The sequence below is a fragment of the Neoarius graeffei genome, chromosome 20 (genome assembly GCF_027579695.1).
Source record: "Neoarius graeffei isolate fNeoGra1 chromosome 20, fNeoGra1.pri, whole genome shotgun sequence".
In the NCBI taxonomy this organism is placed as follows: Eukaryota; Metazoa; Chordata; class Actinopteri; order Siluriformes; family Ariidae; genus Neoarius; species Neoarius graeffei.
In genome coordinates this window covers 7,848,315-7,875,438 of record NC_083588.1, presented here as the reverse complement: position 1 = coordinate 7,875,438, position 27,124 = coordinate 7,848,315, and the positions used below count along the sequence as shown (strand labels likewise).

Sequence of the window (27,124 nt, the reverse complement as noted above, 5' to 3'; positions counted from 1 at the left end):
GATAGATGACATTTAAATAATAGTATTCCACAAAATATATAGCCTATTTTTTTTTTTGGTAGCAGCCTATTATTAGCAGCAGTAGTACAATGTGTAACTGAAAACTATGTTTTGTGTGTGTTTCAGATGCCCTCACTCAACAGCCTGGCATGAATGATCTGGTCTTCACCCAGGCTGTGCAGAAATGGCTACGATATGCGCCAGACAGAACTGGAGGTGTCGCTCACGCCGAAAGACATGAAAATTAAATGAACTTAAAATAAAAATCTTGTTTTCTTAAAAAAAAAGGCATGTGTTTCATATTTACTATTTTAGGCAATTAAAATGGAGATCCTGGCTGTAGATAAACCAGGATATATGAGCCAGATATTTCTGGTAGGCTATCAATTGAAATAACATTGAAAGCGCATTGATTTTTAGTTATGTCGAAATTTCAATGTTGTTTCAATATCGACGCGAATTGAAATACAATTGAAGTTACGTGTGTCCATAGTTAATAAATCAACATCGTTTCAATGTTAGCGGAGGGTGCAAACTGATGTTAAATCAACATCGAAATCTGACGTTGATTCAATGGTTTAACGTCGACAATGCAATGTTGATTCTACATCGTTTCAATCAGCTTGCTATCTGGGTGTAGTTGTCCCTGTTCCCCAGATAAAAGGTCCAAAAACCCTGAATGATTTTAGACCCATTGCACTGACATCCATTGTGATGAAAATCTTTGAAAAATTGGTGAGGTCTGAAATCATAAAGAAGAGAATGACCTGGATCCTCTGCAGTTTGCTTATCGACCACTTGGAGGAGTTGAGGATGCCACAGTCACTTTAATGAACCTGCTTCTTCAACATCTTGAGGGAAAGGGAACACATGCAAGGCTTTTATTCATTGATTTTTCATCTGCTTTTAAGACCATTCAACCCCACATTTTACAGAGAGGCTTTTAGAATAATTTAATCTAAGTTTTGATCTTGTGGGCTGGATTTTAGATTTCTTAACAAACAGAACACAGAGAGTGAGAGTGAACGGCACTCTGTCTGATCAGGTCTGTTCCTCCACTGGCTCCCCACAAGGATGCGTTCTGTCACCTCTCCTGTTCATCCTTTACCCAAACATGTGTCGTAGCAGCAGGGAGGGGAGATTCATTTTAAAGTATGCAGATGACTCCGTCATTGGCAGTCTGCTGAAGGACAATGAAACCTGCCACGGTCAAGTCATTCAGGACTTTGTTCAGTGGTGTGACGAATCCTTTTTGCAGATCAACATATTAAGAACCAAAGACATGTTAATTGATTTCAGGAAACTCCCCCAGGCACAGGCACTCACTTTTATAAAGGGTCAGACAGTAGAATGTGTTGAAACATATAAGTATCTTGGCACAGTCATTGATAGTAAACTGACTTTTGAGGCAAACTGTGAAGCTGTATATAAAAAGGGGAACCAGTGTCTGTTTTGCCTCAGGAAACTGTCATTATTTCACATTGACAAAACACTGCTGACCCTGTTTTATCATGCTTTTACTGAATCGGTTTTATCTTTCTGCTTGGTGTCTTGGTTTGGTAATCTGTCGTCTAAAAATAAGAGGTGCCTGAACCAAATAGTGAAGTAGTACAGTAAGCTGACGGGAGAGATGCAGTTAAATCCAGAATCACTGTAATCCAGACAGGTACAGAGGACATCTGGATCAATTTTAAAGGGCACTTCTCACTTGGGATTAGCGAGTACAGCATTATCTGTATCTGTTAACCATACAGTATGTATTATCCGTATCCGTATCCGTACTCGGAGTGGACGGGGCTTAACCCAGAAGTGGGCGGAGTTTTAACCCGGAAGTCGGTCTGGTTGTCTTGAAACGGGCGGGGCTTTAATCAGTTTGTTATTTTAAGCATGCAATTGATATGGGTTGATCAGAAATTGTTATATTTATTGCTGATTAGAAAACTATTTACAGGACAGCATCAGCATTGAGCTTCAGGTCAATGGTTTTGATCACGATAGCAACCGAACTATTTACAGAACAAGTTTTGCAACAATGAATACAACACATGCGGTTGCAATTATGAAATGAAATGTAATGAACAAGAGTTTTCATACTCAACATAACTTTTTTTTAACTTTTAATTTTTTTATGATCAGTGTGATTTTTTTTGTTTTTTTTAATTTTTTTTATTTCCACACCAGGTGTGTGTGTGTGTGTGTGTGTGTGTGTAGCTTAATTTGTAATATTATTTATACCACTACTACCTAGAAAGTGTCAGACACTCAGTGCGTGAAGTAAAATAAAACTGGTTAGAGCCAACTGACGGTTTAAAAAAAAAACCCTCCAATGACCGGCAGAGAGAGAGAGAGTGTGTGTGTGTGTGTGTGTGTGTGTGTGTAGCTTAATTTGTAATACTTATACCACTACTACCTTTATTTTTACATGTATTACAGCAAGAAAGTGTCAGACACTCAATGCGTGAAGTAAAAAAAAACCCTGTTTTTAACCGACAGTTAAAAAAAGAAAAAAAATCTCCAACAGGCAGAGACGCAGCGCGAGTCGCTTTCTACCAAGCACCACATCTGAATGAACCCACGTTTACCAGAACTCTACTGGTTATAAGTAAGTACAAACTGAAATAAAAACAAACTTGAAGCTGAAGAAACCTGAAACATTAACGCAAAAGACCCGCAAACCTGAGTGACTGAGGGAGAGACAGAGAGCTGTTCTCTGTGTGAGTGAGCAGAGCGGTGTCTGTAGGGGAGGGGCACTGTGATGCTGTGTGAGGATTTTCATTCAGGCTGAGCACAGATATTGACTCGTATTACTCGTATAATACTCGTACTCGGCAAAAGTGCTTTATCCATACCGGATACTCGTTTCAGCCAAGTATCCGGCTCAACTCTACTTCTCACCCATTACATTGTGAGCTCCAGCCTCTTCCGTCAGGACGTAGATATAAAGTACCACAATGTAAAACCAAGCTTTATAAAAGCAGTTTTGTTCCTGCTGCCATAAGCCTTTTTAATAAGTCTTAGCTTCATGTGGGGTTTTATGTGTTGTTTTAATGTTGTGTTTTATGTTACATGTTTTTTATCATTTTTTTTAATATGTTCATCACATTGTGTTTTATGTTAGATGTTTTAAGTGTTGTTTGGCAGGTGTGGAAGAGAAAGCTGACTCACTTCACTGCAAAACAAGTTTACCGTCGGCTACAAATAAAGTTACTTGAACTTGAAATCCAGTGATCAAAGCCTGTCCAGGCTGGACAATCACATGACCTGATTGAGCAAAATCAATTGCACCAAATGCAACTGCAATTTAAAAAAAAAAAAGTAATTTAATTTCTCGAAAATCTCTAAACAACAAATATACAAAGTGCAACAATGGATACTACAACGTGTGAACTTCCAGGATGCAGTGACGAGCAGCACCAGGGAATAAAGGAGCTACATGGTTGAAGATGAGGCTGTACTGGTCAGATCTGCTCTTTGACGGTCCAGCTTTATTGAAGTAAAGGTGGGGACTGAGTTTGCATAATGTAAGGAAGTGTAAAATGACAGTTTTTCTGTTGGTCAACAGGATGAAGGGGCTGCAGGATATCATAGCATTTACTGTTGTGGTTAACGTGACAGGAAGACTACTGCTGAGGATCATGAGTAAAAATATACTTTTATTTAACCTTCAACTCTCCATGTTGCAATTACAAGTCTGAGAAAGTTATGGTGACTGGGAGTCAGTACATTTAATACATAATACAAAGAATGTCCAGTACATACAATATAAACTACAATTAAATGTCACTGAACTCGAGTTGGTTTTTCAGAAACCAATTGAGTCTGATTCGGTGATCATCAACCCTGATCAGTCTCAGAAACTGACTTTAGGAGCTGTTACATGGCTTGGATCAGACAGGCGCCTAGAAATGGAAAAGGGCTGGAATGGGTTGCAACTGTTTCACAGGGCAGAAGTAACAAATATTACTCCAGTGCAGTTAATGGCCACTTCATCATCTCCAGAGACAACAGTAAGATGCAGGTGTATCTGCACACGAACAGTGTGAGGACAGAAGACACTGCAGTGTATTACGGTGCTAGAGAAGCACAGGGACACATGAGGTTTAAGAGCTGAACATCAACCCCTTCATAATATGGAAGTTTGTCTTTTTTTTTGTCCTGATCACTTCAGAACATATCAGAGATTTTTTTTCTCCCAAATATTAAATATTCTGCCCGAGGCAACAATAAAACACTTGGAAACATGCTGAACATAATGATCAACAGGGTGGAGTTACAAAGTGTTGCTGAAGTTGATGATGTTCCTGGAACTGGAAGAGGTTGCACTACACCGTCGGCAGCCAGCAGAGGGGGCAGCGGTGCACAGTGAGAGCAGCCAAGCAGGAGAACTCAGTTACCCAGAATTCTCCAGGCTGATTAACCTGAACTGCCTGCACCTGCCAGGAAGGTTACTTCAGGCCAACTTTGGACACAACCCTTTGTCTCAGCTTTGTAGAGGCGAGACTGGTATGGTATGTCAGGGCTTTATCTGAGCAAACTAGAAAAGAAAAGGAAGATAGAAAAAAATAATTAGAAAATAAAAATTAAAACATCAGAAAGAGAGAGATTTCAGGCATGGTATGAAAAAAAATAAACACAGATATTAAACACAACTGAAAAGATTTCCAAAGTGCATAAAACACACCCAAACCCTTCCTGAGACCTTCATCTTCCCGACTGTATCTATAAACCCTGCTTGTCTGTTTATTTACTAGTAAAGCAGGACTTTATCACTCTGTCATTGGATCCACAATGAAGTGTTTTATCCCTCTGATATCACAGCATTTTGGGAAGAATTGCTTTTTTTATGAATTCCAGACATTGTATACTTTTTTTTTATTTGCGACAGTGACAAGTAATCTGATGAAACGTCCACAAAACAAGTTATTTCCTTTTATCACTTCCGTTAGAGCAGTATCAGCAGTTGGTCCCTCACCAGCCTCTCTCTTATTTCTCTTTCATGAAGTTGCAGCTTGTTCTGTCACTGAGAAACTACAAACCCTTCCATTCTGAAGACTTTCTGAAAAGCTGAGTTACACTTTTACCTCTGACTGTAACAAAGTGCTGACACTGGAGTCTCCTTCCCTGAAGGCTAAATAAACATTTCTTTGGAGAAAACCTGACCATGTCAATCACACAAATTTTATATCCATTGATATGGAGCGCCATACAGATATCAACCTTGCAGCCAGCATGACTGCCAGAGCTGCTGTTATAGAAAATTAATCAACACCTTCTGACCAATCAGAACTGAGAATTCAACAGCACTGTGGTATCAGAGACTTTAATCAACAACTCAGTCAGTGTGTCTGATGGCACAGAACACAACTGGAATGAAATGTAAAGCACAAGGTTTGAAAATATATTTTGGTATTTTTATTGGATGAAGGACATGAGGGAAGAAAACTCTGCTGTGAAACAGGACACATAAACTGGTCAAAAGAACTGTGGCAAGAAAACAGACAAAATTCAGAAGGATTCCAGTTTGTTTGTGCAACCCACCTGGCAGGCAAGTTACCACTGGACCAGAATTCTCTAGATTCACAGGGAGAAGTGATGATGGAGGATAGGATTTGCCACCAATTGAGTAAGAGGAAACACACAGAGGTAAGTTTGAGCAAGATCACTGTTTTAACACACATTAAAAACTCGATAGAACTCGACGCCAATGGCGTCGATGGAGATGCCTCAGCCCGGTAGACTACATGCCTTAAGTTGTGATTTGGGGATGGACATTTGACCTCACAGTAATCTTGACCTGGTGAAATTACATGTATCAGCCTTGGAGATATTGTTTTCACAAGGTTTTCAGACAGACATTTGACCTCACAGTGACCTTGACCTTATGATCTCAAAATCTAATCAGTTTGTCTTTGTCCCCAAATGCACAAATGGTGAATGTTTGGTGAAATTCCTTTCATTCGCCTTGGAGATATTGTGTTCACAAGGTGTTCGGACAGGCATTTGACCTCACAGTGACCTTGACCTTAGACCTTTTGATCTCAAAGTCTCATCAGTTCATGTTTGTCCCAAAGCGCACAAATGGTGAATGTTTGGTGAAATTCCTTTCATTAGCCTTTGAGATATCGTGTTCACAAGGTTTCGGGACGGACGCACGCACGCACGGACAACCCAAAAACATAATGCCTCCTGCACCTTACGGTGGCGAAGGCATAAAAATAAAGTGCTTTTACAGTTACAGCCGGCTTTCAGTTTGTTTTCTTCGAAGTGTCTTTTAAATTGGGTGCACCCTTTAAAAAAAATAAAATGTCTCTTCTTTTCCAAAAATAAAAAAGAATAGTTCCTCTCAATTCCTGTGAGTCTTTCTCCATCCTACTACACTGACAGGACGACAGATAAAAGAGGAGAGGGTCCTCTTCAGCCCAGATGTTCACACTGTTGGCTCACCATGCCCCTCGTCAGGGAGAGAATCCAGTTCCATCCAAAATCCAGGGTATCCAAAAAACCCAGCCTGTACAATATAAAACAGACTTAAATCCACTCACTTCTTTTTCACTGTACAGTTTCTAACTATGATCTACATCAATGTATAATACAACATTTAACTCTTAACTTCGAGAAGATAACTGCTGCATTAGTGATAGCATATGAAATATCAGCCTCACAGTTTTTTATAATGAAAATAAAATCATTAATTGACTGATAAACAGTCAAGAAACCCATATGTAAATGATTATAAAACCACTCACAGTTCAACAGTAATTTCTCACACTGGATTAAGGTAAGTAAAATAATGTAATATGAATTTGTTCTAAGTTTGTTTCACAACCCTGCTATCTCGTGCCTGTGTGCAACAGCAGTGTTATACAGAAGAATGAAGCAATCTCAGAACCCATGACACTCATCTTAGGCCCTGGTCACACCGCCCGAACTTTGCTGGAGCGTTCCTTGAACGGTAGGGAGGGGGGGCCGAATTTTGAAAACGCTCGTCACCGTGCACAAAATGGGAAAAAAATCAAAAACACGGGCATTGGCTTAGCGGTGCACCGCTGAAGCCGGCGTTGCTTTAGCGTTGGTTTAGCGGTAGCGAGCGTTGGTTTAGCGGTGATGCGAGCGTTGGTATAGCGGCGTTCTGCGCATGCGGGCTTTGGCTCAGCGGGGGTATAAAGTTGGTTTAGCACCAATCATAGCAAGTCTCTCAGCATCCATGGTGATACAGTTTTACTGTAACTTCGAGCAAATTCGATATAGATGAGGTCTGAACTCAACGGCAGCTCGATTCCAAATGAGCTTCTGGTCCATTTCTCCCCGTATTTATAGCCAAATTCTGGTCCCGCTCCGACACCTCTATACCAACGCCAAACCAAAGTTCATCGCCGCCATGGATAGCTGCTTCAACGCCCGACACCGTTCCAGCAACCCCGTGTCCGCTCGTAAAACGCTTACAACCGCTCCACCGAAGTTTGTGCAACGTTTAATCGCCGCCCGGGCAACGCTGGCGAAGCAGCGGTGGTCCAGCGTTCAAGATTTCTGCGTTGGCCTAGCGGACCCAAGCGTCCACGAACTTGCGTCTAGCGGTGCCAAACTTTGACTGGGCGTTGGTGGAGCGGGGGTGAACTTTGCCGGGGTGGAAAATTGCCCCCTCCTCACCGCTCGCAATATTTTGTGCAGCTCAACTTTCGGAGCGGTAGGAGGGCCCCTCGAGAAACATCAGCGGTGGCCGAGCGTATACGGCGTTGCTTTAACGGGGGCCAACTTTTGTTAAACGGTGGTGAACGGTTACGAGCGGTGATGAATTTTTTTCACCGCTCCAGGAACGCTCCAGCAAAGTTCGGGCGGTTTGACCGGGGCCTTAATGATGTCTCTCTCTATTCACACAATGTAAATAACATGCACACATACTCTTTTTTTAAACACACGTTTTTCTCTTCTATCACAAGACAATTAACACAACACTGTGAGCTTATGCTCCAGCTTGGAGGCTAACACACCATGAGGTGATGCTAACTCCTTCTGCTTCACAGTATTCACCGAGAAAATAAAAGAATAAACACAGGTCAGGTTCCCAGGGTCGCTTCTCCGTGGTTCACCGGACACTCACGTATGAACTCGAACAGTTCCTTCCTCTTTTTTTTTTTAAACACGAGGCACAATATCAAGTGTTTTAACGAGTTTTTTCACTCCAACTCCCGTGTTTCTGCTCCTCCTGCTCTCGCTCTGTGTATCTCTCACAACGCGTCTCGCTAACCTGCGCCAAGGAGGCGGGACATGAGTTGTTTCCACCAATAGCAATTCAGCTACACCACGACGAACGAATGAAATCACTTTTTCCTCACAGAACCACGACTGAAGTGGGAACAGACCTCTGGGATAAAATGAATTAATAAATTAAATGCAGAATTAAATAAAGGCTATGATTAGGAATTAAATGAAAATAATGCTCAATGAATGAAAAAATATTTCTAAATGTTGTAACACTTTTTTTTCCCTTCTCAACAGGTTACAGAACTAATTTAACAGTTAGGTTTCTCTTCCCTTTTTTTTCCCCCCAACAGGTTACACATGCTTCCAGGCTTCACAGAGCGTTGGGTCTGAACTTGGTCCTCCTGCAGCTCTGTCCGTGTTACATCTCTCCAATTAACCTGCTTATTGTGGAATCTTCCAAAACAGTGGTACTTGAATATCGTATCAACATTTTAGTCTTATTTTGCTTCTGTCCCAACTCGTTTCAGTGTGTTGCAGGCATCAAATTCAAACTTTGTTCATATTCAGAAAATATAATTAAGCTGGTCCGTAAAACTATTGAAAATCTTTTCTTTGTCTCATCTCATCTCATCATCTCTAGCCGCTTTATCCTGTTCTACAGGGTCGCATGGGCAAGCTGGAGCCTATCCCAGCTGACTACTACGCACTGTAAGAAGTGATTTTGGAGCGTGGTAAATATAATCTATGCAAACCAGAAAAAATTTACTCGATTATTGCAGTCAGCCGAGGAATTATAAAGTAATGGGTAAATTATACATATGCTACCTATTCGTTAACAGTAACAACCGTTACATGGAAAAATACGGTAAAATCTACCCCAAAGCCGTGAGTCCTGTGCTCCAAATTGCGCATGCGTCAGACTGCGCGCGTTTGAGTGAGCGGGACAGGGAACTCTCGGACTGCCATCTTCCTCTCTCCGGCTGTTAGTTTAGTGAGTTATAAAACAGGTTCATTACTTGAAATGTTGTGTGAAGCTGTTGTACTGCACTTTATTCTGTGTTTTTTGATCATTTGGTGCATCATTGCTGCATATAAACAAGGCGGTTCAGTTATTTGTTGTATAAATGCACCTGGACTGCAGATTTGGTCAGTCCAGAAACAACATTTGAAGCTGTTAGTTAGTGAGTTATAAAACAGGTTCATTACTTGAAATGTTGTGTGAAGCTGTTTTACTGCACTTTATTCTGTGGTTTTTTTTTTTTTTTTTTTGATGATTTTATGGATTAAAAACATTGAGATGATGAACCATCTGAAAGTCTTTTTTTGGGGGGTACATCTTACCTTCTCCGAATAAGTAATGGTTACTAAGTCATATAGGGCGAGGTGGCCAAGTGGTTAGAGCGCTTGACCGCTAAGCGAACGGTCCCCGGTTCGAGCCTCGCCTCGGACAGTGATCTGGGGCTCGCCTCCTGTCCACCCAGCAGTGAATGAGGACCTGGTGGAAACACTGGGGAACTTAAAGGCGGCGAGGAAAGGAACTGGCCACCCTACCTCACCATGCCGATGGCCTAGACAGAGTGTGCTCTCTAACAGGCACTCCCCAACATATGTATGAAAACGTATATGGGACTCTTTGACTTTTGACTAAGTCATATTAATTACCTTTGATTAGTAATTATCAGGTATTACCTACTAGCAAACAAGAGATAACTTTACCCAATTTCAATGAGAAAGTAGCTGTTGAATAGATACATAAATGTGAGGTAAATTTTACCCAATTTATTTAAGTATTTCATAGCTTTTTATTTCAGTTATTTTATACTCAGTATATGGAATGAAATCTACCCCAAACAAGTCAATGCAAATTGTTACCTCAGATTTATTGGGTAAATTCTATAGGTTACTTTTTTCAGTGCGGGCGAAAGGCGGGGTACACCCTGGACAAGTCGCCAGCTCATCACAGGGCTGACACATAGACACAGACAACCATTCACACTCACATTCACACCTACGGTCAATTTAGTCTCACCAGTTAACCTAACCTGCATGTCTTTGGACTGTGAGGGAAAACGGAGCACCCGGAGGAAATAAAAACTCACATTAATTAACAAATGGCAGCTTTTTGTTTTTATTGCATTTTGGAAAATATCCCAACTTTTCTGGAAATTGGGTTCTATAGATCTGCAGCGACATTAGAAATGCATGAATATTCTGCTTTTCATTTTGCTTTCAGTCCTCTGAGAGGCGCTCGTTCTCTACTTCGACAACATCTGCCCAACATGTTGAGGTTAAAATGACTGAGAGATTAAAAGGACTGATGTCCAACAATGTGGCTAGAATTAGTTTCATTTTGAAAAAAAAAATAGTTGTGAGAAAAGTACAGTCTTGAGGTGTGCATCAGGAGGGGAATCAGCTCTAATGAAGTCAGAGCAGCATGTGGTCAAATTTGAAGCTTGTGGGAGCCACAAAAGACCAGAAACATGAACATGGCAGTGTATTGGGAGCTCATGTGATGCTGCGTGACACGTTTTCTTCTTCATCCTTATTCACGTCACTGTGGTATCAAGGACTAATGTGTTTATATTGTGGGGAAAAGAACCAACAGAGTTTGTGAGAAAATATTGCAAAGAAAAATAAATGCAGAAGTGGGCAGGAGAGGAATTTATGTCCTCAAGCACAGATAATAATCATCACCCTGTAAGCCCGGACTTTGTATTTAATTAAATGTTTTAATTACAATGTACGTAAAAATTTAAGTTTGATTGCATTACTAAAAAATATTAAGTATATTCTACTAATTTGTACACATAGTCAAAAGTGTTAATAAGTTTAAGTTGAATGGCCTTAAAATTCCTAGTTTTAGTCATGACCACACCTCTTTTTTAATCTGCGCAGAGTTGTGAAGCCACCATTTTAACTTTCACAGATCAGCAGCAGTTACGTGAGGTTTGGTAAAATTCAGAGTGAGCTTCAGCCAACGTTTGTTCTCTGAACTTAGTATTTTGGATCCTGACTGTCGGTGGGAATGTTTGTTTTAACTTTAAGAGCAGTGGAAATCGCGTGTTTTACAGTTTGATAGTTACAGGTGGTATTTTACCAATTTCACGTCATTTTCATCTGTTGGCTAAGTTGCTTTTGTCACTGTGGAGAGCTCTCTGGATTTGGAATGAGACACTTTTTTTTTTGAAAACTTTTCGGATAATGTAAGTATACAGCGTCCCGCTGGCAGTACGGGGAATGTTAAGGGGCTACGTATTAATGTTAGCACATATCTGGTTAAAGAAAAAACATGTTTCATGTTTCAATGTTTATTGTGCACTTCTTGTTAATAAAATACAAATGCAATGGAAAAACTTTATACACTGTCATTTGTTTTATTGCTTTAACAGGTAAATCGAATTCTTGTTAAGTTAAAATGTAAAGTATAATCACTAAAGATGAATTCTAGGAAAGTTTAAATATTAAGTTCAATCAAATAAACATATTTCAGTTTAATGTACTATAAATTTCAAGGCAACCAGTTTCCCAACACTGTTTGAGTAAATACAACTTATCAGGCTTTTAAGTACAAAAAACTTAAAATGGTTAGTTCATGCTGCATGGTAAAGCAATTTACATTTACAAGACATCTGAAGTTTAATGTACTATAAATTTCAAGGCAACCAGTTTCCAAACACTGTTTGAGTAAACTCAACTTATCAGTCCTTGTTGTGAGTTTCTCTCGATGGATAATTCCCTCTATTATTGATTTATAAATAATGGAAGTTGGTAAAGAGCTTTCTTTCATGGAAAAGATTTGTTCCATTCAAAAGCCACACATTCTCCCTGAGATGAATCTCCTCCTCATGATTTAAATAAATTTGAAATCCGGTCTCCTCTTGTCATCAGCAGATAAGCAAATACAAGCATCAGGGCTGGATATCGCTCTATTTATGTGGTGTGATGGTCTCTGTTAAACTTTGGAGAACAGAGAAGACCCCAGTACAAACAACACACACCATGTTCTCTCCATCTCTACTTCTCCTGCTGGGAGCTGCTTCCTGTGAGTGCTTTATCAAATTCATTCATTTACTACAATAACAATAAATGTGCAGCATATATTGTGTGAGATATCACCATGAGTTTTTCTCCACAGATGTGTGTGGTGAGGAACTGACTCAGCCTGCTTCCATGACAGTCCAGCCAGGCCAGAGTCTCTCCATCCACTGCAAGGTTTCGTACTCAGTTACGAGCTATTATACAGCTTGGATCCGACAACCTGCAGGAAAAACTCTGGAATGGATTGGACGTATCTATAATAGTGGTGGTACAGATTACAGTGAAAAACTGAAAAATAAGTTCAGCATCTCCAGAGACACTGCTACTAACACAATAACAATTCGAGGACAGAATCTGCAGACTGAAGACACAGCTGTGTATTACTGCGCGAGAGACACACAGTAACACAGGATAGTGGATTCCCCTTACAAAAACTTAGACACTCGTTCGAGACATCCTCTCAATGCAACTAATGAACCATCTCAGACACACTTTTACTTTCTTCCACTGCAATGAAGTTTTAATAGTTTGTGGCATTTTTAATCACACAAACAGTCGATTAACAGTCGGCAGTCTCAAATCTAATACGTATCTATCAAATGCTTGCCAGTTAAACTGCTCATGTTGCGTCATACATTGCATCATGAGGTCTCATCCGTGCCATCATCAGAATAATGTGGAGTAAATTATTACAACAAAACACTAAAAGTGCAGTTCTGTTGTCTGTCCTTTTTTGTAACTCATACGGTATAGGATCAGAAAATGTGTCATTTGTCCACCGACTTTTAGCTTCTCCTCCAAAGGCATGCTGGGGAAAAAGGAAGGTTGAGTAAATCATCCATAAATCTGTTCTCTGACATCAATAAGTTATTGAACAGCTAGAGAAAAATACTGCAGCCATTTCTCACCCGTAGAAATGCAAATTATTTTCCATTGTTGATAAACAGTCAAATTTAAAAAGTTTCCTCCACCTTTGGTCTTTTAGTTTCTCCTGTAATATTTATCCTGCAGCTACATTAGACATGTCTGAACATGGTGTTTTTCTTTCAGCTTTAAGGCCTGCGAGGGACGCGTGTTCTCTATTCACACAACATCTACCCAACATGCTGAGCTTCAAAGGACTGAGAGAGTGGAATAAATATGAGAACATGTTTTCCTGGGATTTACATTAAAGTCATAAACTCTAACTGCAACATTGTTATGAAGCTAAGACCTTACAGATCGATTAAATCAGTGTCTCATTAAACCAGGCTGCAGAATCCACACTGTTTGATGAGTCAGTAAATCGTCAGAAAATGACTCTTGTCTTTAAGCCTCTTTAAGAAAGCATTCATTCATTCCTTCATTCATTTATTTGCTTGCTTTTTGGTAAAACTGAAAGTCATAAATTTTCAGGACCTAGAAATTTTTTCAAATAAAATCTAGAGGCAATGGGTATGGAGGAGGAAGAGAAGAAAATTTTTTTTAACCCTGTCATATTCAGATTTTTTTCCTTCCAAAAACTTAATTTCCAAAACCATTATTAATCCCTTCATTTTACAGTTGGAATAAATGTTTAATGAGTGGATTCAGGAAAAATACAGCATGTTTCTCCTCTGTTACATCATCAGGACTCACACATTTATTCCATCATGACATGGGAGACTAAAACTCTGCTCCATTTTAAGGAGAGATTTCTGAGCAGGGGCGGCACGGTGATGTAGTGGTTAGCGCTGTCGCCTCACAGCAAGAAGGTCCGGGTTCGAGCCCCGTGGCCGGCGAGGGCCTTTCTGTGTGGAGTTTGCATGTTCTCCCTGTGTCCGCGTGGGTTTCCTCCGGGTGCTCCGGTTTCCCCCACAGTCCAAAGACATGCAGGTTAGGTTAACTGGTGACTTTAAATTGACCGTAGGTGTGAATGTGAGTGTGAATGGTTGTCTGTGTCTATGTGTCAGCCCTGTGATGAGCTGGCGACTTGTCCAGGGTGTACCCCGCCTTTCGCCCGTAGTCAGCTGGGATAGGCTCCAGCTTGCCTGCGACCCTGTAGAAGGATAAAGCGGCTAGAGATAATGAGATGAGATGAGATTTCTGAGCAGTGTTGTTTAATCAAGGTTTAAATTTGATTATGTAATTGCAAACTTATATTTGAAGTGAAACTACTGTTTTTCATCAGATGCTGAATTCTTCCAGCTCCATATTTGTCTTTTAATCTGAGGACTGTGTGTTCTTCTGGAAGGTTCTCTGTAATCTTGAAGAGGACATGAGACATAATATTGCGAGAACACACATTCTGGTGTCCACTTTGGATAAAAGCTGACTAACAAGTAAGACATGTGTGTGTGAACTGGTTCCACTTCAGCTTCTCAGTAGAAACACGATGAAGAACTGTGAGACAAATGTACAATTCGCACGGGATAAGTATTACCTATGGACCTCTGGTAATTCGCAATTACCCCCACACCTCTGTGTTATTCTGTGGCGCATTCGGACGGGATAAGCAAAAGTCTGTAATTCACTGAATTTACAGACATTGTGACCGGATTGTGACAATCAATACAGTTGTAGCATGTTGGAAGTGCCAACATATTACTGTAGTACATTAATGGTGCATTAATAAGGTAGGATGAAAACACAGTAGGCATAAGAATAGCACTGTATCCAAATTAAGAGAGGGGGAACGCATATGATAGGGATGCAGTATGTTTGCTCCATGCTCTCAAAATGAGAAGGCGGGGTCACTGCAAATGAAAACAGTCTCGAGATGACAATGTAAGTGAACAGGCAGTTTATGGCGCTGTTTACACATAGCCGGGTATTTTGCTAAACGAACATTTGTCTTCCCTCCGTTAACCAAAATATCTTCGTATTGCTGTGTCATGGGGGTTAGCGTGTCTCCTTACCATATGCTGCCACACAAGCAGGGGCGCTTTATCAACACCCGTGGCCCAGGGGCTAGGCCCCTCATAGGCTACCTGTCAACCCTACCCTTACCGTTGGCCAGGAAAACACTCTTATTTTATTTGCAATACATGTCAAGCATTTACAGTGTAAGCGCGTAATTAGCCTAGAAGCCTACGATAGGTTACGTTTGGCTCAGCGTAGCTGCGCAAGGCCCACGCTCACATTGCTTAACACATCCGACCACAGAGGGAGAGAAGAACGCGTGCATTATCATTACAGAGCTGGTTGTGATTATTACCACGGACAGGACAGTGATACTGCGTAACTTTCATGCAGGGGCATGGCCAGAGAAAACCACACAAGCGCGCGTGCGCTATAATGTAGACCTATGTGTTGTAAACATAAAACACACACACACCTACAGACAAGTCCTTTTAAAAAATAAAATACATAAAAATAGCTTGGCGGCATGAAAACAAACATTCACTGCAAGTCAAGGTACTTGGCTCGGCGGCCACATGAAACGTAAACACCATGGACAGCGGCCAAACTCCTAACTCTACAGACCGAAATACACGAAACCAAGTCCTACTAGGGTCTATTTTACCGATCTATGTTCAAGCATCATGCAAGTCTTCCTTCTCCTTGAATAAGACCGTGCATTCAACTGCCTTTTTGACATGACTGCTTTGAAATACCACTTGCAACAATATTTCACGCACTCCATCAAGAAAAAAGTTAAACATGATGAACACGGGCATACTGTTTTGAGCATACGATTTTTTAAAAAGAAACTAGCTACATCAAAGTCCTTCAATAAACCCATCCTTTAGCGCAAATGAGCTTAACCTAGTTCAAAGCATAACGCTAGCAGTAGCTGCATAAGGCAAAATCATGTGGGCCTTTCGTCAACAACAAGCCACGGCGGGCAAACATTAATAATCAAGCGTCCTTACCTTAAAACGTTGTCTTGACCACAGAACTTCTCAAGTATTTCACTTAAATCCACACGGGTTAACAACACACCCAACACAGCTAGCGTGAAATGTGGATATGCGCTAGCTTTGTATTGCTATTCCCCTCAGTATGCTTACTCTGTCTGCTGCCTGATCTGTGACAATTATAGGCTACAATCTTTTCATCAATTTCTTCAGTAGATGCCGTTTTAGACATTTTATTATCCCCATCGAAATATGCTATTATACTAACAGGATTATAACTCAAATCACACGAAACGTATTCAAATCACAACTGATTTATTTTATTGTTGGACAGATCATAGCATATCTAGCCTAGCTGCACATAGCCTAGCTGCTGGTAGGCTGATGACTGATAAGTAGCTGATATTCTGAACAGATTGGTGATCTTTACCTTAAAAAAGTCTGTGACTTTAGGCAACGATTCTATCATTACCTGCATCTCTCTTTTTTTCCTTTTATGCGCCCCGCTAACATGTGAACGCTTCATCTTTCAAAGCCTCTAAATTTGTGTCTCAGTAGTCTGTAGTCTGCAGTCTTTGGCGCGCTTTCGTGCGTGACGTTACATTTTGTTACATTTTATTCTGGTACAGTTGTGGGTGTTCGTTTTGCGAGCCACATCCACCATGTCTCTTACAGCAGGCTACTGTGCGCTCATTAATTTCTAACCTTATTTCTATCCGTACATTAATGCAGGCCCACGATTCCAACGGTTTATTATTTTATTAATATTACAAGGCCCATGATTGGCTGTGCCCCAGGGGCTTGAGCCCCCCGAAGCCCCCCCCCTTAAAGCGCCGGTGCACACAAGCCATTCAGTTGAAGATTCTTCGTGCTTTCTTCTTGGAGTTCTTCTTGGAGCTGTTTCTGCTTATCTGGTTCAAATACGGGATAGGCCTACTACCACTTGCCCCTGAAATGCTGTTTATCAAAATTTCGCCCGCATCCTATTCACTCCAGAAAAGTACAAGAGACGCGCGTTTAATAATTACAAACACAGACATGCGCATTCACATGGGACTTGTATTACCACAGGACGTCTGTGTCTTGCCGAAACACAGTAGATAATTCGCAGTGGAATTATTACTTGGCAAATTACGGACATGGCACATTCGCACGGGACTAAGAACTCAGACATTCTCTGTAATTATTCCGAATTACCAGAGGTCCACAGGTAATTCTTATCCCATGCAAATAGGGCTAAAGACTGTTCGGAAGACGCTGTGTAAGAGTCTGTTCTTCACTTGAGAGATTGATAATAAAGTGAGGTTGCTCATATGGTCTCATCACTTCATCTGATCTCAGTATGGAGGAAAATCCACAGCACAGGTTGGACAAATTAAAACCCAATAAGGACAGAAAGTGAAGACACAGTTGTGTATTATGGAACAACATCCTTCTGTGGTGTGTGAGGTTTCTCAGGAACATGACAAGATGCATTTTATACTGCCATTATAATGTAAGGGTCCAAATTCAACAGAACTATATGTGAATAAATCTTGAATTTCATGTTCTTTGAATAAATTCACCTGAAACACCTGAGAAACTCACTCTTGAACAACCGCCTTCAGCTTCTTATTTATTAAAACACAAACAGGACAAATCGATCGATCTACAAACAGACATGACACAATGTTTTCAATTATTATACATTTAAACTCACAAATTAGAGATGTTTGAGAGATGGGGAGGATTTCTCCATGGGCGCAGATAGAGGGGGGGACGGGGGGATTCGTCCCACCCAGATTTAAATTCACCTCGTGCGGTCCCCCCACTTATAGGGAGGAAAAAAACGTCTATGCTGTCTTTCTTTGCATAAGGCAAACCTCATGGAAAAATCAAAAGACTAATTACCATTTGGTTTATTGAGGTGCACAGCAGTACATACATAGTTGCAACTGCGCAGACTGCACAGGTTGCGAGCTCGAGCTTGGTTGCTATGGTTACCCACAACAAGTTTGACAGGCATATCGGGGACAGCTCCTCCTAGTTCAGGACTCCAACACGGCATGATGAAGGGTGCCAAAAGGCAGAAAACGATTGCATCGTTTTTTCAAAAAAAAAAAAAACGACTGTAAGTAAACTGTGCCTTACTTTATCATATCACCTTGCAATTTTTTGATAGTCTGTTCAAAGTAATGTCGTAGTGAAAGTAAAATCGTACGGAGTAGAGATGCCTTTCTGGTAGCCTCCTTTCAGTGGTAGCCTGTAGATACAGTGCTCAGAAGGCAGTTTTAATGTTTAATCTGGCGTTCCCTGCCATAATTTCAGTGAGCATATTGTTTCATAAGGAAACTTTGCGAAGAGTTGTTGACTGATTGCCGCTCACACAACACACAGGCATAGTTAGAAAGTCAGGATGCACTGGTTTATACTTTACACATAGCCCAGCCTCTCGCTATGTTTAACAGTTGGAACTTAGCAGTTTTAAAACTAGTTTTGCAGTTTTGCAATTTCTGTGCATGATGATAATGTGTAAACTTTGGATTTCCATAGGCTATGTTAAAATGTTATCATTGTCCTGGCCTGCATGTAGTTCCTGGTGACGGCAGTGAGGGAGGTGAAATAACATGTATACACACTACCGTTCAAAAGTTTGGGGTCACCCAGACAATTTTGTGTTTTCCATGAAAAGTCACACTTTTATTTACCACCATAAGTTGTAAAATGAATAGAAAATATAGTCAAGACATTTTTCTGGCCATTTTGAGCATTTAATCGACCCCACAAATGTGATGCTCCAGAAACTCAATCTGCTCAAAGGAAGGTCAGTTTTATAGCTTCTCTAAAGAGCTAAACTGTTTTCAGCTGTGCTAACATGATTGTACAAGGGTTTTCTAATCATCCATTAGCCTTCTGAGGCAATGAGCAAACACATTGTACCATTAGAACACTGGAGTGATAGTTGCTGGAAATGGGCCTCAATACACCTATGTAGACATTGCACCAAAAACCAGACATTTGCAGCTAGAATAGTCATTTACCACATTAGCAATGTGTAGAGTGTATTTCTGATTAGTTTAAAGTGATCTTAATTGAAAAGAACAGTGCTTTTCTTTCAAAAATAAGGACATTTCAAAGTGACCCCAAACTTTTGAACGGTTTTGTGTGTGTGTGTGTGTGTGTGTGTGTGTGTGTATGTATGTATGTGTGTATATATATATATATATATATATATATATATATATATATATACACACACACAAAATGGAATCATTTGCTGACAGCTCAATCCCCCCCCAGTTCAAAAATCGTATCTGCGCCCCTGGATTTCTCATATCGAAGAATCCATCAAATTTCCCTGAAGATAAGGAGTGTCTCATTGCAAATGTCCTTCCCTGTTATATAGTGAAGCAATGAAGACCAAGAGCTTTTACTTCTTTTGCTTCAACACACACCATGATCTCTATATCCCTCCTGCTGCTGCTGCTGGCAGCCGTACACTGTAAGTGTTTTTACATTTGACATTTAATACACTTTTTCTTCCTTAGAGCTTTTTGCTTTTCCAACATGTAAAATAACTCTTCTTTCCCAGGTGTTCACTGTGTTGAGCTGATCCAGACCGGATCCACAGTATTAACCCCTGGTCAGTCACTGACTCTGACCTGTAAAGTGTCTGGATATTCATTAACTGATAGCAGCTACTGTACAAACTGGATCCGACAACCTGCAGGAAAAACTCTGGAGTGGGTCGGAGAGATATGTGGTGACGGTAACACTTACTACAGTGAGAAACTGAAAAGCGGTTTTCAGGTTTCCAGAGACACGTCCAGCAGCACAGTAACATTAACAGGGCAGAACATGCAGACTGAAGACACAGCTGTGTATTACTGCGCTCATCAACCACAGTGAGACAAATCAACAACATCCCTGTACAAAAACACCTCATACAGTGTACAGTAAAACAGAATATCAACAAGATATAAAACTTATCCATTCAAGTCTCACTAAAAAAAAAAATCCCACAAATTACAGCAGTGGCTCGCAAGAGAAAAATAAATGAACTTCTCCAAATGAAGTGAGCTCGTTAGCGCACCAACACACACACAATTCCAAATTAATTTTTATCCAGTCATGTTTCTCCAACTCCAAACTGATGATGGTGTCAAGGAAATCAAGGACTATCAAAATTTCATGTGCAAATAATTTATTTTGGTAAAATTATGCAAACCAGCTGAGGAAGGTGTGTCTCTCTTCTTCTGTCTCCCAGTACTTTTGTAAAGTTGCACAGACGAGGAAGTTTGAAAACTGCTAAATTAATGTGCAAGTGAAAAATAATGAGCTGAGTTACCTCACTGAAGACAAAAGCTGAAGAAATTGTGGAATCTTTGAAGTAAGCTCTTTGAAAAATATTGTATGGTGAAAAGCAAGTGAAAAATAAAATCCTGCTGGAAAAAAAATCCCTCTCAAAATTACTGTATTGTATTTGACAGGAAAAATATATTTACTGTATTATTCACCTGCCAAAGAATTCTGACCGTGATGCTTTGCAGATCAACAGCAACATGCTGTATACAGGTTCTACAGTCAGCATTTGTTCATTATAGAATGAAGATTCTTTGACAATGACAGCCATTTGGAACAGTGTGGACAGGAGAGGAATTAAAAAACAAACAAACCTGAAACCTAATTTTGGCCTTTATAAAACATGCTCAATGATCCCAACATCCCCAAGAACAGATAATAATTATCGCCCAAAATTTCATTTCTATTCCTTGTTGTGAGTTTCTCTTGATGTATAATTCCCTCTATTATTGATTAATAAATAATGGAAGTGGGTAAAGAGCTTTTTGTCATGGAAAAGATTTGTTCCATTAAAAAGCCACACATTCTCCATCAGGTGGATCTCCTCCGATTTAAATAAATTTGAAATCCGTTCTCCTCCCATCATCAGCAAATAAGCAAATACAAGTCTCAGGGCTGGATATCGCTCTATTTATGTGGTGTGATGGTCTCTGTTAAACTTTGGAGAACAGAGAAGATCCCAATACAAACAACACACACCATGTTCTCTCCATCTCTACTGCTCCTGCTGGCAGCTGCTTCCTGTGAGTGCTTTATCAAATTCATTCATTTCCTACAAGATCAATATATGTGCAGCGTATATTGCGTGAGATATCACCATGTGTTTTCCTCCACAGATGTGCATGGTGAGGAACTGACTCAGCCTGCTTCCATGACAGTCCAGCCAGGCCAGAGTCTCTCCATCCACTGCAAGGTTTCATATTCCGTTACTAGCTATTGTACAGCTTGGATCCGACAACCTGCAGGAAAAACTCTGGAGTGGATTGGAATCATCTATTATGATGGGAGTACAGCTGATCGTGCGAAACTGAAAAACAAGTTCAGTTTCTCCAGAGACACTGCTACTAACACAATAACAATTCGAGGATAGACTTTGCCGACTGAAGACACAGCTGTGTATTACTGCGCTCGTGACCCACAGTGAGACAAATCAACAACATCCCTGTACAAAAACAGTACAGTGTACAGTACAACAGAATGCCCACAAGATACAAAACTTATCAATCCAAGTCTCATGAAAAAAACACGAACGACAACAGAGTTTCATGCAAGTTATTTTTAAAAGACTGACTGAATTTCACTAACAAGAACTTGTTATACTGTAGTATCACTTTGTAACCTGAACAACCTTAGGTTATCCTAGGTCAGAATCAATTGAACCAATGAGTACAAAGACTCACTATCCCCCCACTATGGCTATTCAACTGAATGAATAAAACAAGAGGCTGTGTACAAAAATAAAACACTTTAATGATTGATATCTTTTTTTAGTTAAGCAATGAGCCACAGGATGTTATCAAAAACACTGCAACGGGCCAAAGCCCCACTGTTAGTATGAATTGCCTTATTAAAAAAAAAACAAGAAACAAAACAAACAAATAATTCAAATACACAAATCCAAAACAGAAGGAATCACCCCTAACAAGGGCACACACAATAGGCTATAAAGGGCGAGGGGGAAGAAGACAAAAGGAGCCAGCCAGAGAAGAAAGCCCACAGGGGTGCAGCAAGATCATACACTACACTGCTAAACTACTGTATTCAGCTCAGCAATACACCACACTCAGGCAGCAAATGTACTACACCAGTAAGCACTATAACTAAGGTAACTATGCACCACACTCAGACAACAAGTATACAATATCACTTCAGTGCGATAGTCAGTTTGAATCCACTACACTCATCCCAAGGGTCACAGTTCCAGTACATCAACAAACTCACCCACCACCCAGGCTTGTACGACCAGCGTATGCACCAAGCCCAAGTGGCAGGGATATTATGCTAGTTCACTACACACACACAGAACTTCATAGCGCCACACCACACAGGCTTGTATGACCAGCGCACTCGCCAAGCCCGAATGGCATAAGCTAGGAATAAGCCCTCACAACCCCTTGTGCTTCCCCACCCCGGCTGACAAAAGTGGAAAAAGGGAATAGGCCTCGCCAAATAAATATATGAATAAGGAAATAAACAAATAAAATAAACAAAAGTGGAGGTGGTTTTACACACGCTTACAACACACTATGACAAGGCATTTCACTGTGGGCATTATACTGATGGCAGTTAGACTACCCTAAAGGGCATTGAACAGGCCCACATTAGCTTTTAAGGTAAACTTTACAATGGGAAAAAACAGTGGCTACAATAGGCTTCTGCAATTGACAAAAGATCTCAATTAATCACCTGTTCATCAGAACAACATTCACAGAATACATTTAGACATGTTAATATACATAAAACCCATGTAAACATTAGGCTACCTGTTACTGTTGTGCCGGTGTCATACCATACAGGCAGGAACAGTCTTTGGCACAATTAACTACAAAACAACAATTGCTTGATTGATTGATTGATTGATTGATTCTGAACAATAAAGAAGATATAAAAATAAAAATTTCAATTAAAAGTACAATAATCAAAACATCATCAAAAACAAACAGAATAGCGTAGCCACAAGGCAATAACAATGTTCAGAAAGGATTAGGAAGAAGTAATAACTTATCCAATCCTAACCCTCTATACCACTGCTAATCAAATGTCACTTTCCACCATAATAAACTATATATACACAAAAGAAAACAAAAGCAATAACAAAAAAGAAAACATACCAACATACCAAAACATACCGACATGGTATAATATCGACCAAATCAAATCATATATACAGATACTTATGTTATGCATATATACACACATACAATACATACGGAGAATTCGACCGATAGTCGAACCTCGGATCCAGGAGGAACAATGCGGTTTTCGTCCTGGTCGCGGAACACTGGACCAGCTCTATACCCTTCATAGGGTGCTCGAGGGTTCATGGGAGTTTGCCCAACCAGTCCACATGTGCTTTGTGGATCTGGAGAAGGCATTCGACCGTGTCCCCCGTGGTATTCTGTGGGGGGTGCTTCGGGAGTATGGGGTTCGGGGCTCTTTGCTAAGGGCTGTCCGGTCCCTGTACGAACGGAGCAGGAGTCTGGTTCGCATTGCCGGCAGTAAGTCAGACCTGTTCCCAGTGCATGTTGGACTCCGTCAGGGCTGCCCTTTGTCACCGGTTCTGTTCATAATTTTTATGGACAGAATTTCTAGGCGCAGCCAGGGGCCGGAAGGAATCCTGTTTGGGAACCACAGGATTTCATCTCTGCTTTTTGCGGATGATGTTGTCCTGTTGGCTTCTTCAAACCAGGACCTTCAGCATGCACTGGGGCGGTTTGCAGTCGAGTGTGAAGCGGCTGGGATGAGAATCAGCACCTCCAAGTCCGAGGCCATGGTTCTCGACCGGAAAAGGGTGGCTTGCCCTCTCCAGGTTGGTGGAGAAGTCCTGCCTCAAGTGGAGGAGTTTAAGTATCTCGGGATCTTGTTCACGAGTGAGGGAAGGATGGAGCGTGAGATCGACAGGCGGATCGGTGCAGCCTCCGCAGTGATGCGGTCGCTTTACCGGTCCGTCGTGGTGAAGAAGGAGCTGAGCCAAAAGGCGAAGCTCTCAATTTACCGGTCGATCTACGTTCCGACTCTCACCTATGGTCATGAGCTTTGGGTAATGACAGAAAGAACAAGATCGCGGATACAAGCGGCTGAAATGAGTTTCCTTCGCAGGGTGGCTGGGCGCTCCCTTAGAGATAGGGTGAGAAGCACAGTCACTCGGGAGGAGCTCGGAGTAGAGCCGCTGCTCCTCCACATCGAGAGGAACCAGCTGAGGTGGCTCGGGCATCTTTTTCGGATGCCTCCTGGACGCCTCCCTGGGGAGGTGTTCCAGGCATGTCCCCCCGGGAGGAGGCCCCGGGGAAGACCCAGGACACGCTGGAGGGACTATGTCTCTCGGCTGGCCTGGGAACGCCTCGGTGTTCTTCCCGAGGAGCTGGCCGAGGTGTCTGGGGAAAGGGAAGTTTGGGCTTCCATGCTTAGACTGCTGCCTCCGCGACCCGGTCCTGGATAAGCGGAAGAAGACGAGACAATACATGTATACAGTACATACATACACACATACCTATAACTATACACTAAATACAAGAAGACCAGTCACAGACTTACTCTCAATTTCATCATCACCTATATAGTCTGCCTGTCCTCATTCTCATATATTTTTTATTAACATGTTTTTATATAATTTTTTAAACAGTTTTATGTTGGTGCTATTTTTGAGTTCATTTTCCAGACCATTCCACAATTTCACCCCACAGACTGTTATGCACATACTTTTCAGAGTTGTTCTAACATTTACTCTCTTAAAATTCATTTCCCCTCTCAGGTTATACCCACCCTGCCTTTCCATAAACGTCCGTGACATTCATACTACCATAACATTCATTTCTGTTCAAATAGTTACTTTATTAAAACATAACCTTTACCTTCTTATAATCTCCACTACGCATACCAGTAGACTATCCTTTTTCACTTAGACATCGTGTGGGTCAGGGAACTACAAGTTAAAATGCTCGTGATTAACAAATGAGCTCCACTAAGTATTATGAGCAGCAATGGACATGTTTTGATACCTTTGGTACTGTGTTGTTACTAGGGACTGCTATCACAGGCCAGGAAAACAGCCGGACTTGCTTGAATACTGTGAGGTAGATAAACACGAGTAAGCCTGCGTTCTATGTTGATTAACGTAGCATAAACTGTGTTAAAAGATGTTTCCCTTACCCGCTCTACATTATATCACCGCCGGCAAAAGCTGAACGCCAACAATGCTCTCACCACTGCTGCGCTGTTCGGTTTCAGACAAAGAGTGGACCCGTGTTACAGGCTAGACAAATCTACCTGCATTTCCTCCTCACGTGAGACAATTGAACGCCAGGTGACTCGCTAAACTCCGTTTCTACCCGTGTTCCTGATTCGATGTGACTAATTACATGGCTTGAAGGCTTCTCCCACTCCCACCCATCACAACTTGATCAATAATCACCTCAACAAATCAGAGTTTGTGTATCATGTGTGAGAAAGTGTGAGAGAATTTTGTCATGACTTTTAATAGAAGAAGAATTTTTTTTCATGATCATGATCCCAATATCCTCAAGCATTAATAATAATAATAATAATAATAATAATAATAATAATAATAATACATTTAATATTTAATTCTTGTTGCCTATTTCACTGATAGTTGAATATTTGATTGAAAATTATAGGATATGATAAAGAGGCTTCTGTTCCATTAAAAGCCACACATTCTCCATCAGATGAATCTCCCTTTACAAAAAATCATTCCCAGGGTTGTGCTCTGTTGAGTTCACTGTAGTGTGTGTTTAGTTATCTCGGTCCATAACCAAAGGACAAAGACTTGTTTGAACATTCAGAATCATCTTTTAACCCTTTGTGTGGTTGCTTTATTTCACAGAAAAATAAATTAAGATATAAAATCTCTGAAATACTGTATTTTCAAACACATACAGTCCCAATTCTTCACAGGTGATCGCGACATAACATGCGACTGAACTCAAAGACATTCAACAAAATTTAAGTTCAAGCAGTTTATTTGTTCTCTTTGAATAAATGTGTGTTAGACTGGGAAAACACTTCAAGTGGTCAGATTTCAACATTGTCTCGTGTACAAACTTCTCTCCAGGTGGGGCAGCAAACCTTTCACTTTGAAATCATACTCTGAATCATACACATCGAGCTCTATGTATGTCTTTTGTCTGAGGAGTGTCCTTATAAAATTTCTCTGTAATCTTGAGATGAGGACATGAGACTGGTAATATTGCAGATTTTGGGATCGACTTCTTCAGCTCTCTGTCTAAGATAAGGAGTGTCTCCATGCAAATGTCCTTTCCTGTTATATACCGTATTTAAGCAGTGAAGACCACAAGCTTTTACTTCTGCTTCAACACACACCATGATCTCTACATCCCTCCTGCTGCTGCTGCTGGCAGCCGTACACTGTAAGTGTTTTTACATTTGACATTTAATACACTTTTTTATTGCTTTTTCTTTCTCCACCATGAAAATAACTTTTCTTTCCCAGGTGTTCACTGTGTTGAGCTGATCCAGACCGAATCCACAGTATTAACCCCTGGTCAGTCACTGACTCTGACCTGTAAAGTGTCTGGATATTCATTAACTGATAGCAGCTACTGGACACACTGGATCCGACAACCTGCAGGAAAAACTCTGGAGTGGATCGGAGTGATGCGTTCTGATGGGAGCACTGGCTAGAGTGAAAAACTGAAAAGCTGGTTTCAGGTTTCCAGAGACACGTCCAGCAGCACAGTAACATTAACAGGGCAGAACATGCAGACTGAAGACACAGCTGTGTATTACTGCACTCGTCAACCACAGTGAGACAAATCAACAACATCCCTGTACAAAAACACCTCATACAGTGTACAGTAGAACAGAATGACCACAAGATACACAATTTATCAATCCATGTCAAATAAAAAAATAATAATAATAATCCCACAAATTGCAGCAGAGTTTCATGTGTGCTTGTTTATTTACAGCAAAACTCCCATATATTTGGAAATGAGCAGATCAATGTGTGTGTGGTGCCCTGTGAT

At 40.8% G+C, this 27,124-nt stretch overlaps 3 gene segments (V, D, J or C); all 3 read left to right on the top strand.

The window, feature by feature from the left end:
- The first annotated feature begins 12,172 nt into the window (after positions 1-12,172).
- LOC132868330 (Ig heavy chain V region 5A-like) lies at positions 12,173-12,645 on the top strand. The segment is given in 2 exon segments: positions 12,173-12,244; positions 12,338-12,645. Coding segments are annotated over 2 exon segments (351 nt in total).
- A 6,848-nt stretch (positions 12,646-19,493) lies between these two features.
- On the top strand, positions 19,494-19,946 carry LOC132868331 (Ig heavy chain V region PJ14-like). The segment is given in 2 exon segments: positions 19,494-19,539; positions 19,630-19,946. Coding segments are annotated over 2 exon segments (363 nt in total).
- A 1,153-nt stretch (positions 19,947-21,099) lies between these two features.
- Positions 21,100-21,527, top strand: LOC132869151 (immunoglobulin heavy variable 4-59-like). The segment is given in 2 exon segments: positions 21,100-21,142; positions 21,236-21,527. Coding segments are annotated over 2 exon segments (297 nt in total).
- Positions 21,528-27,124: the final 5,597 nt, after the last annotated feature.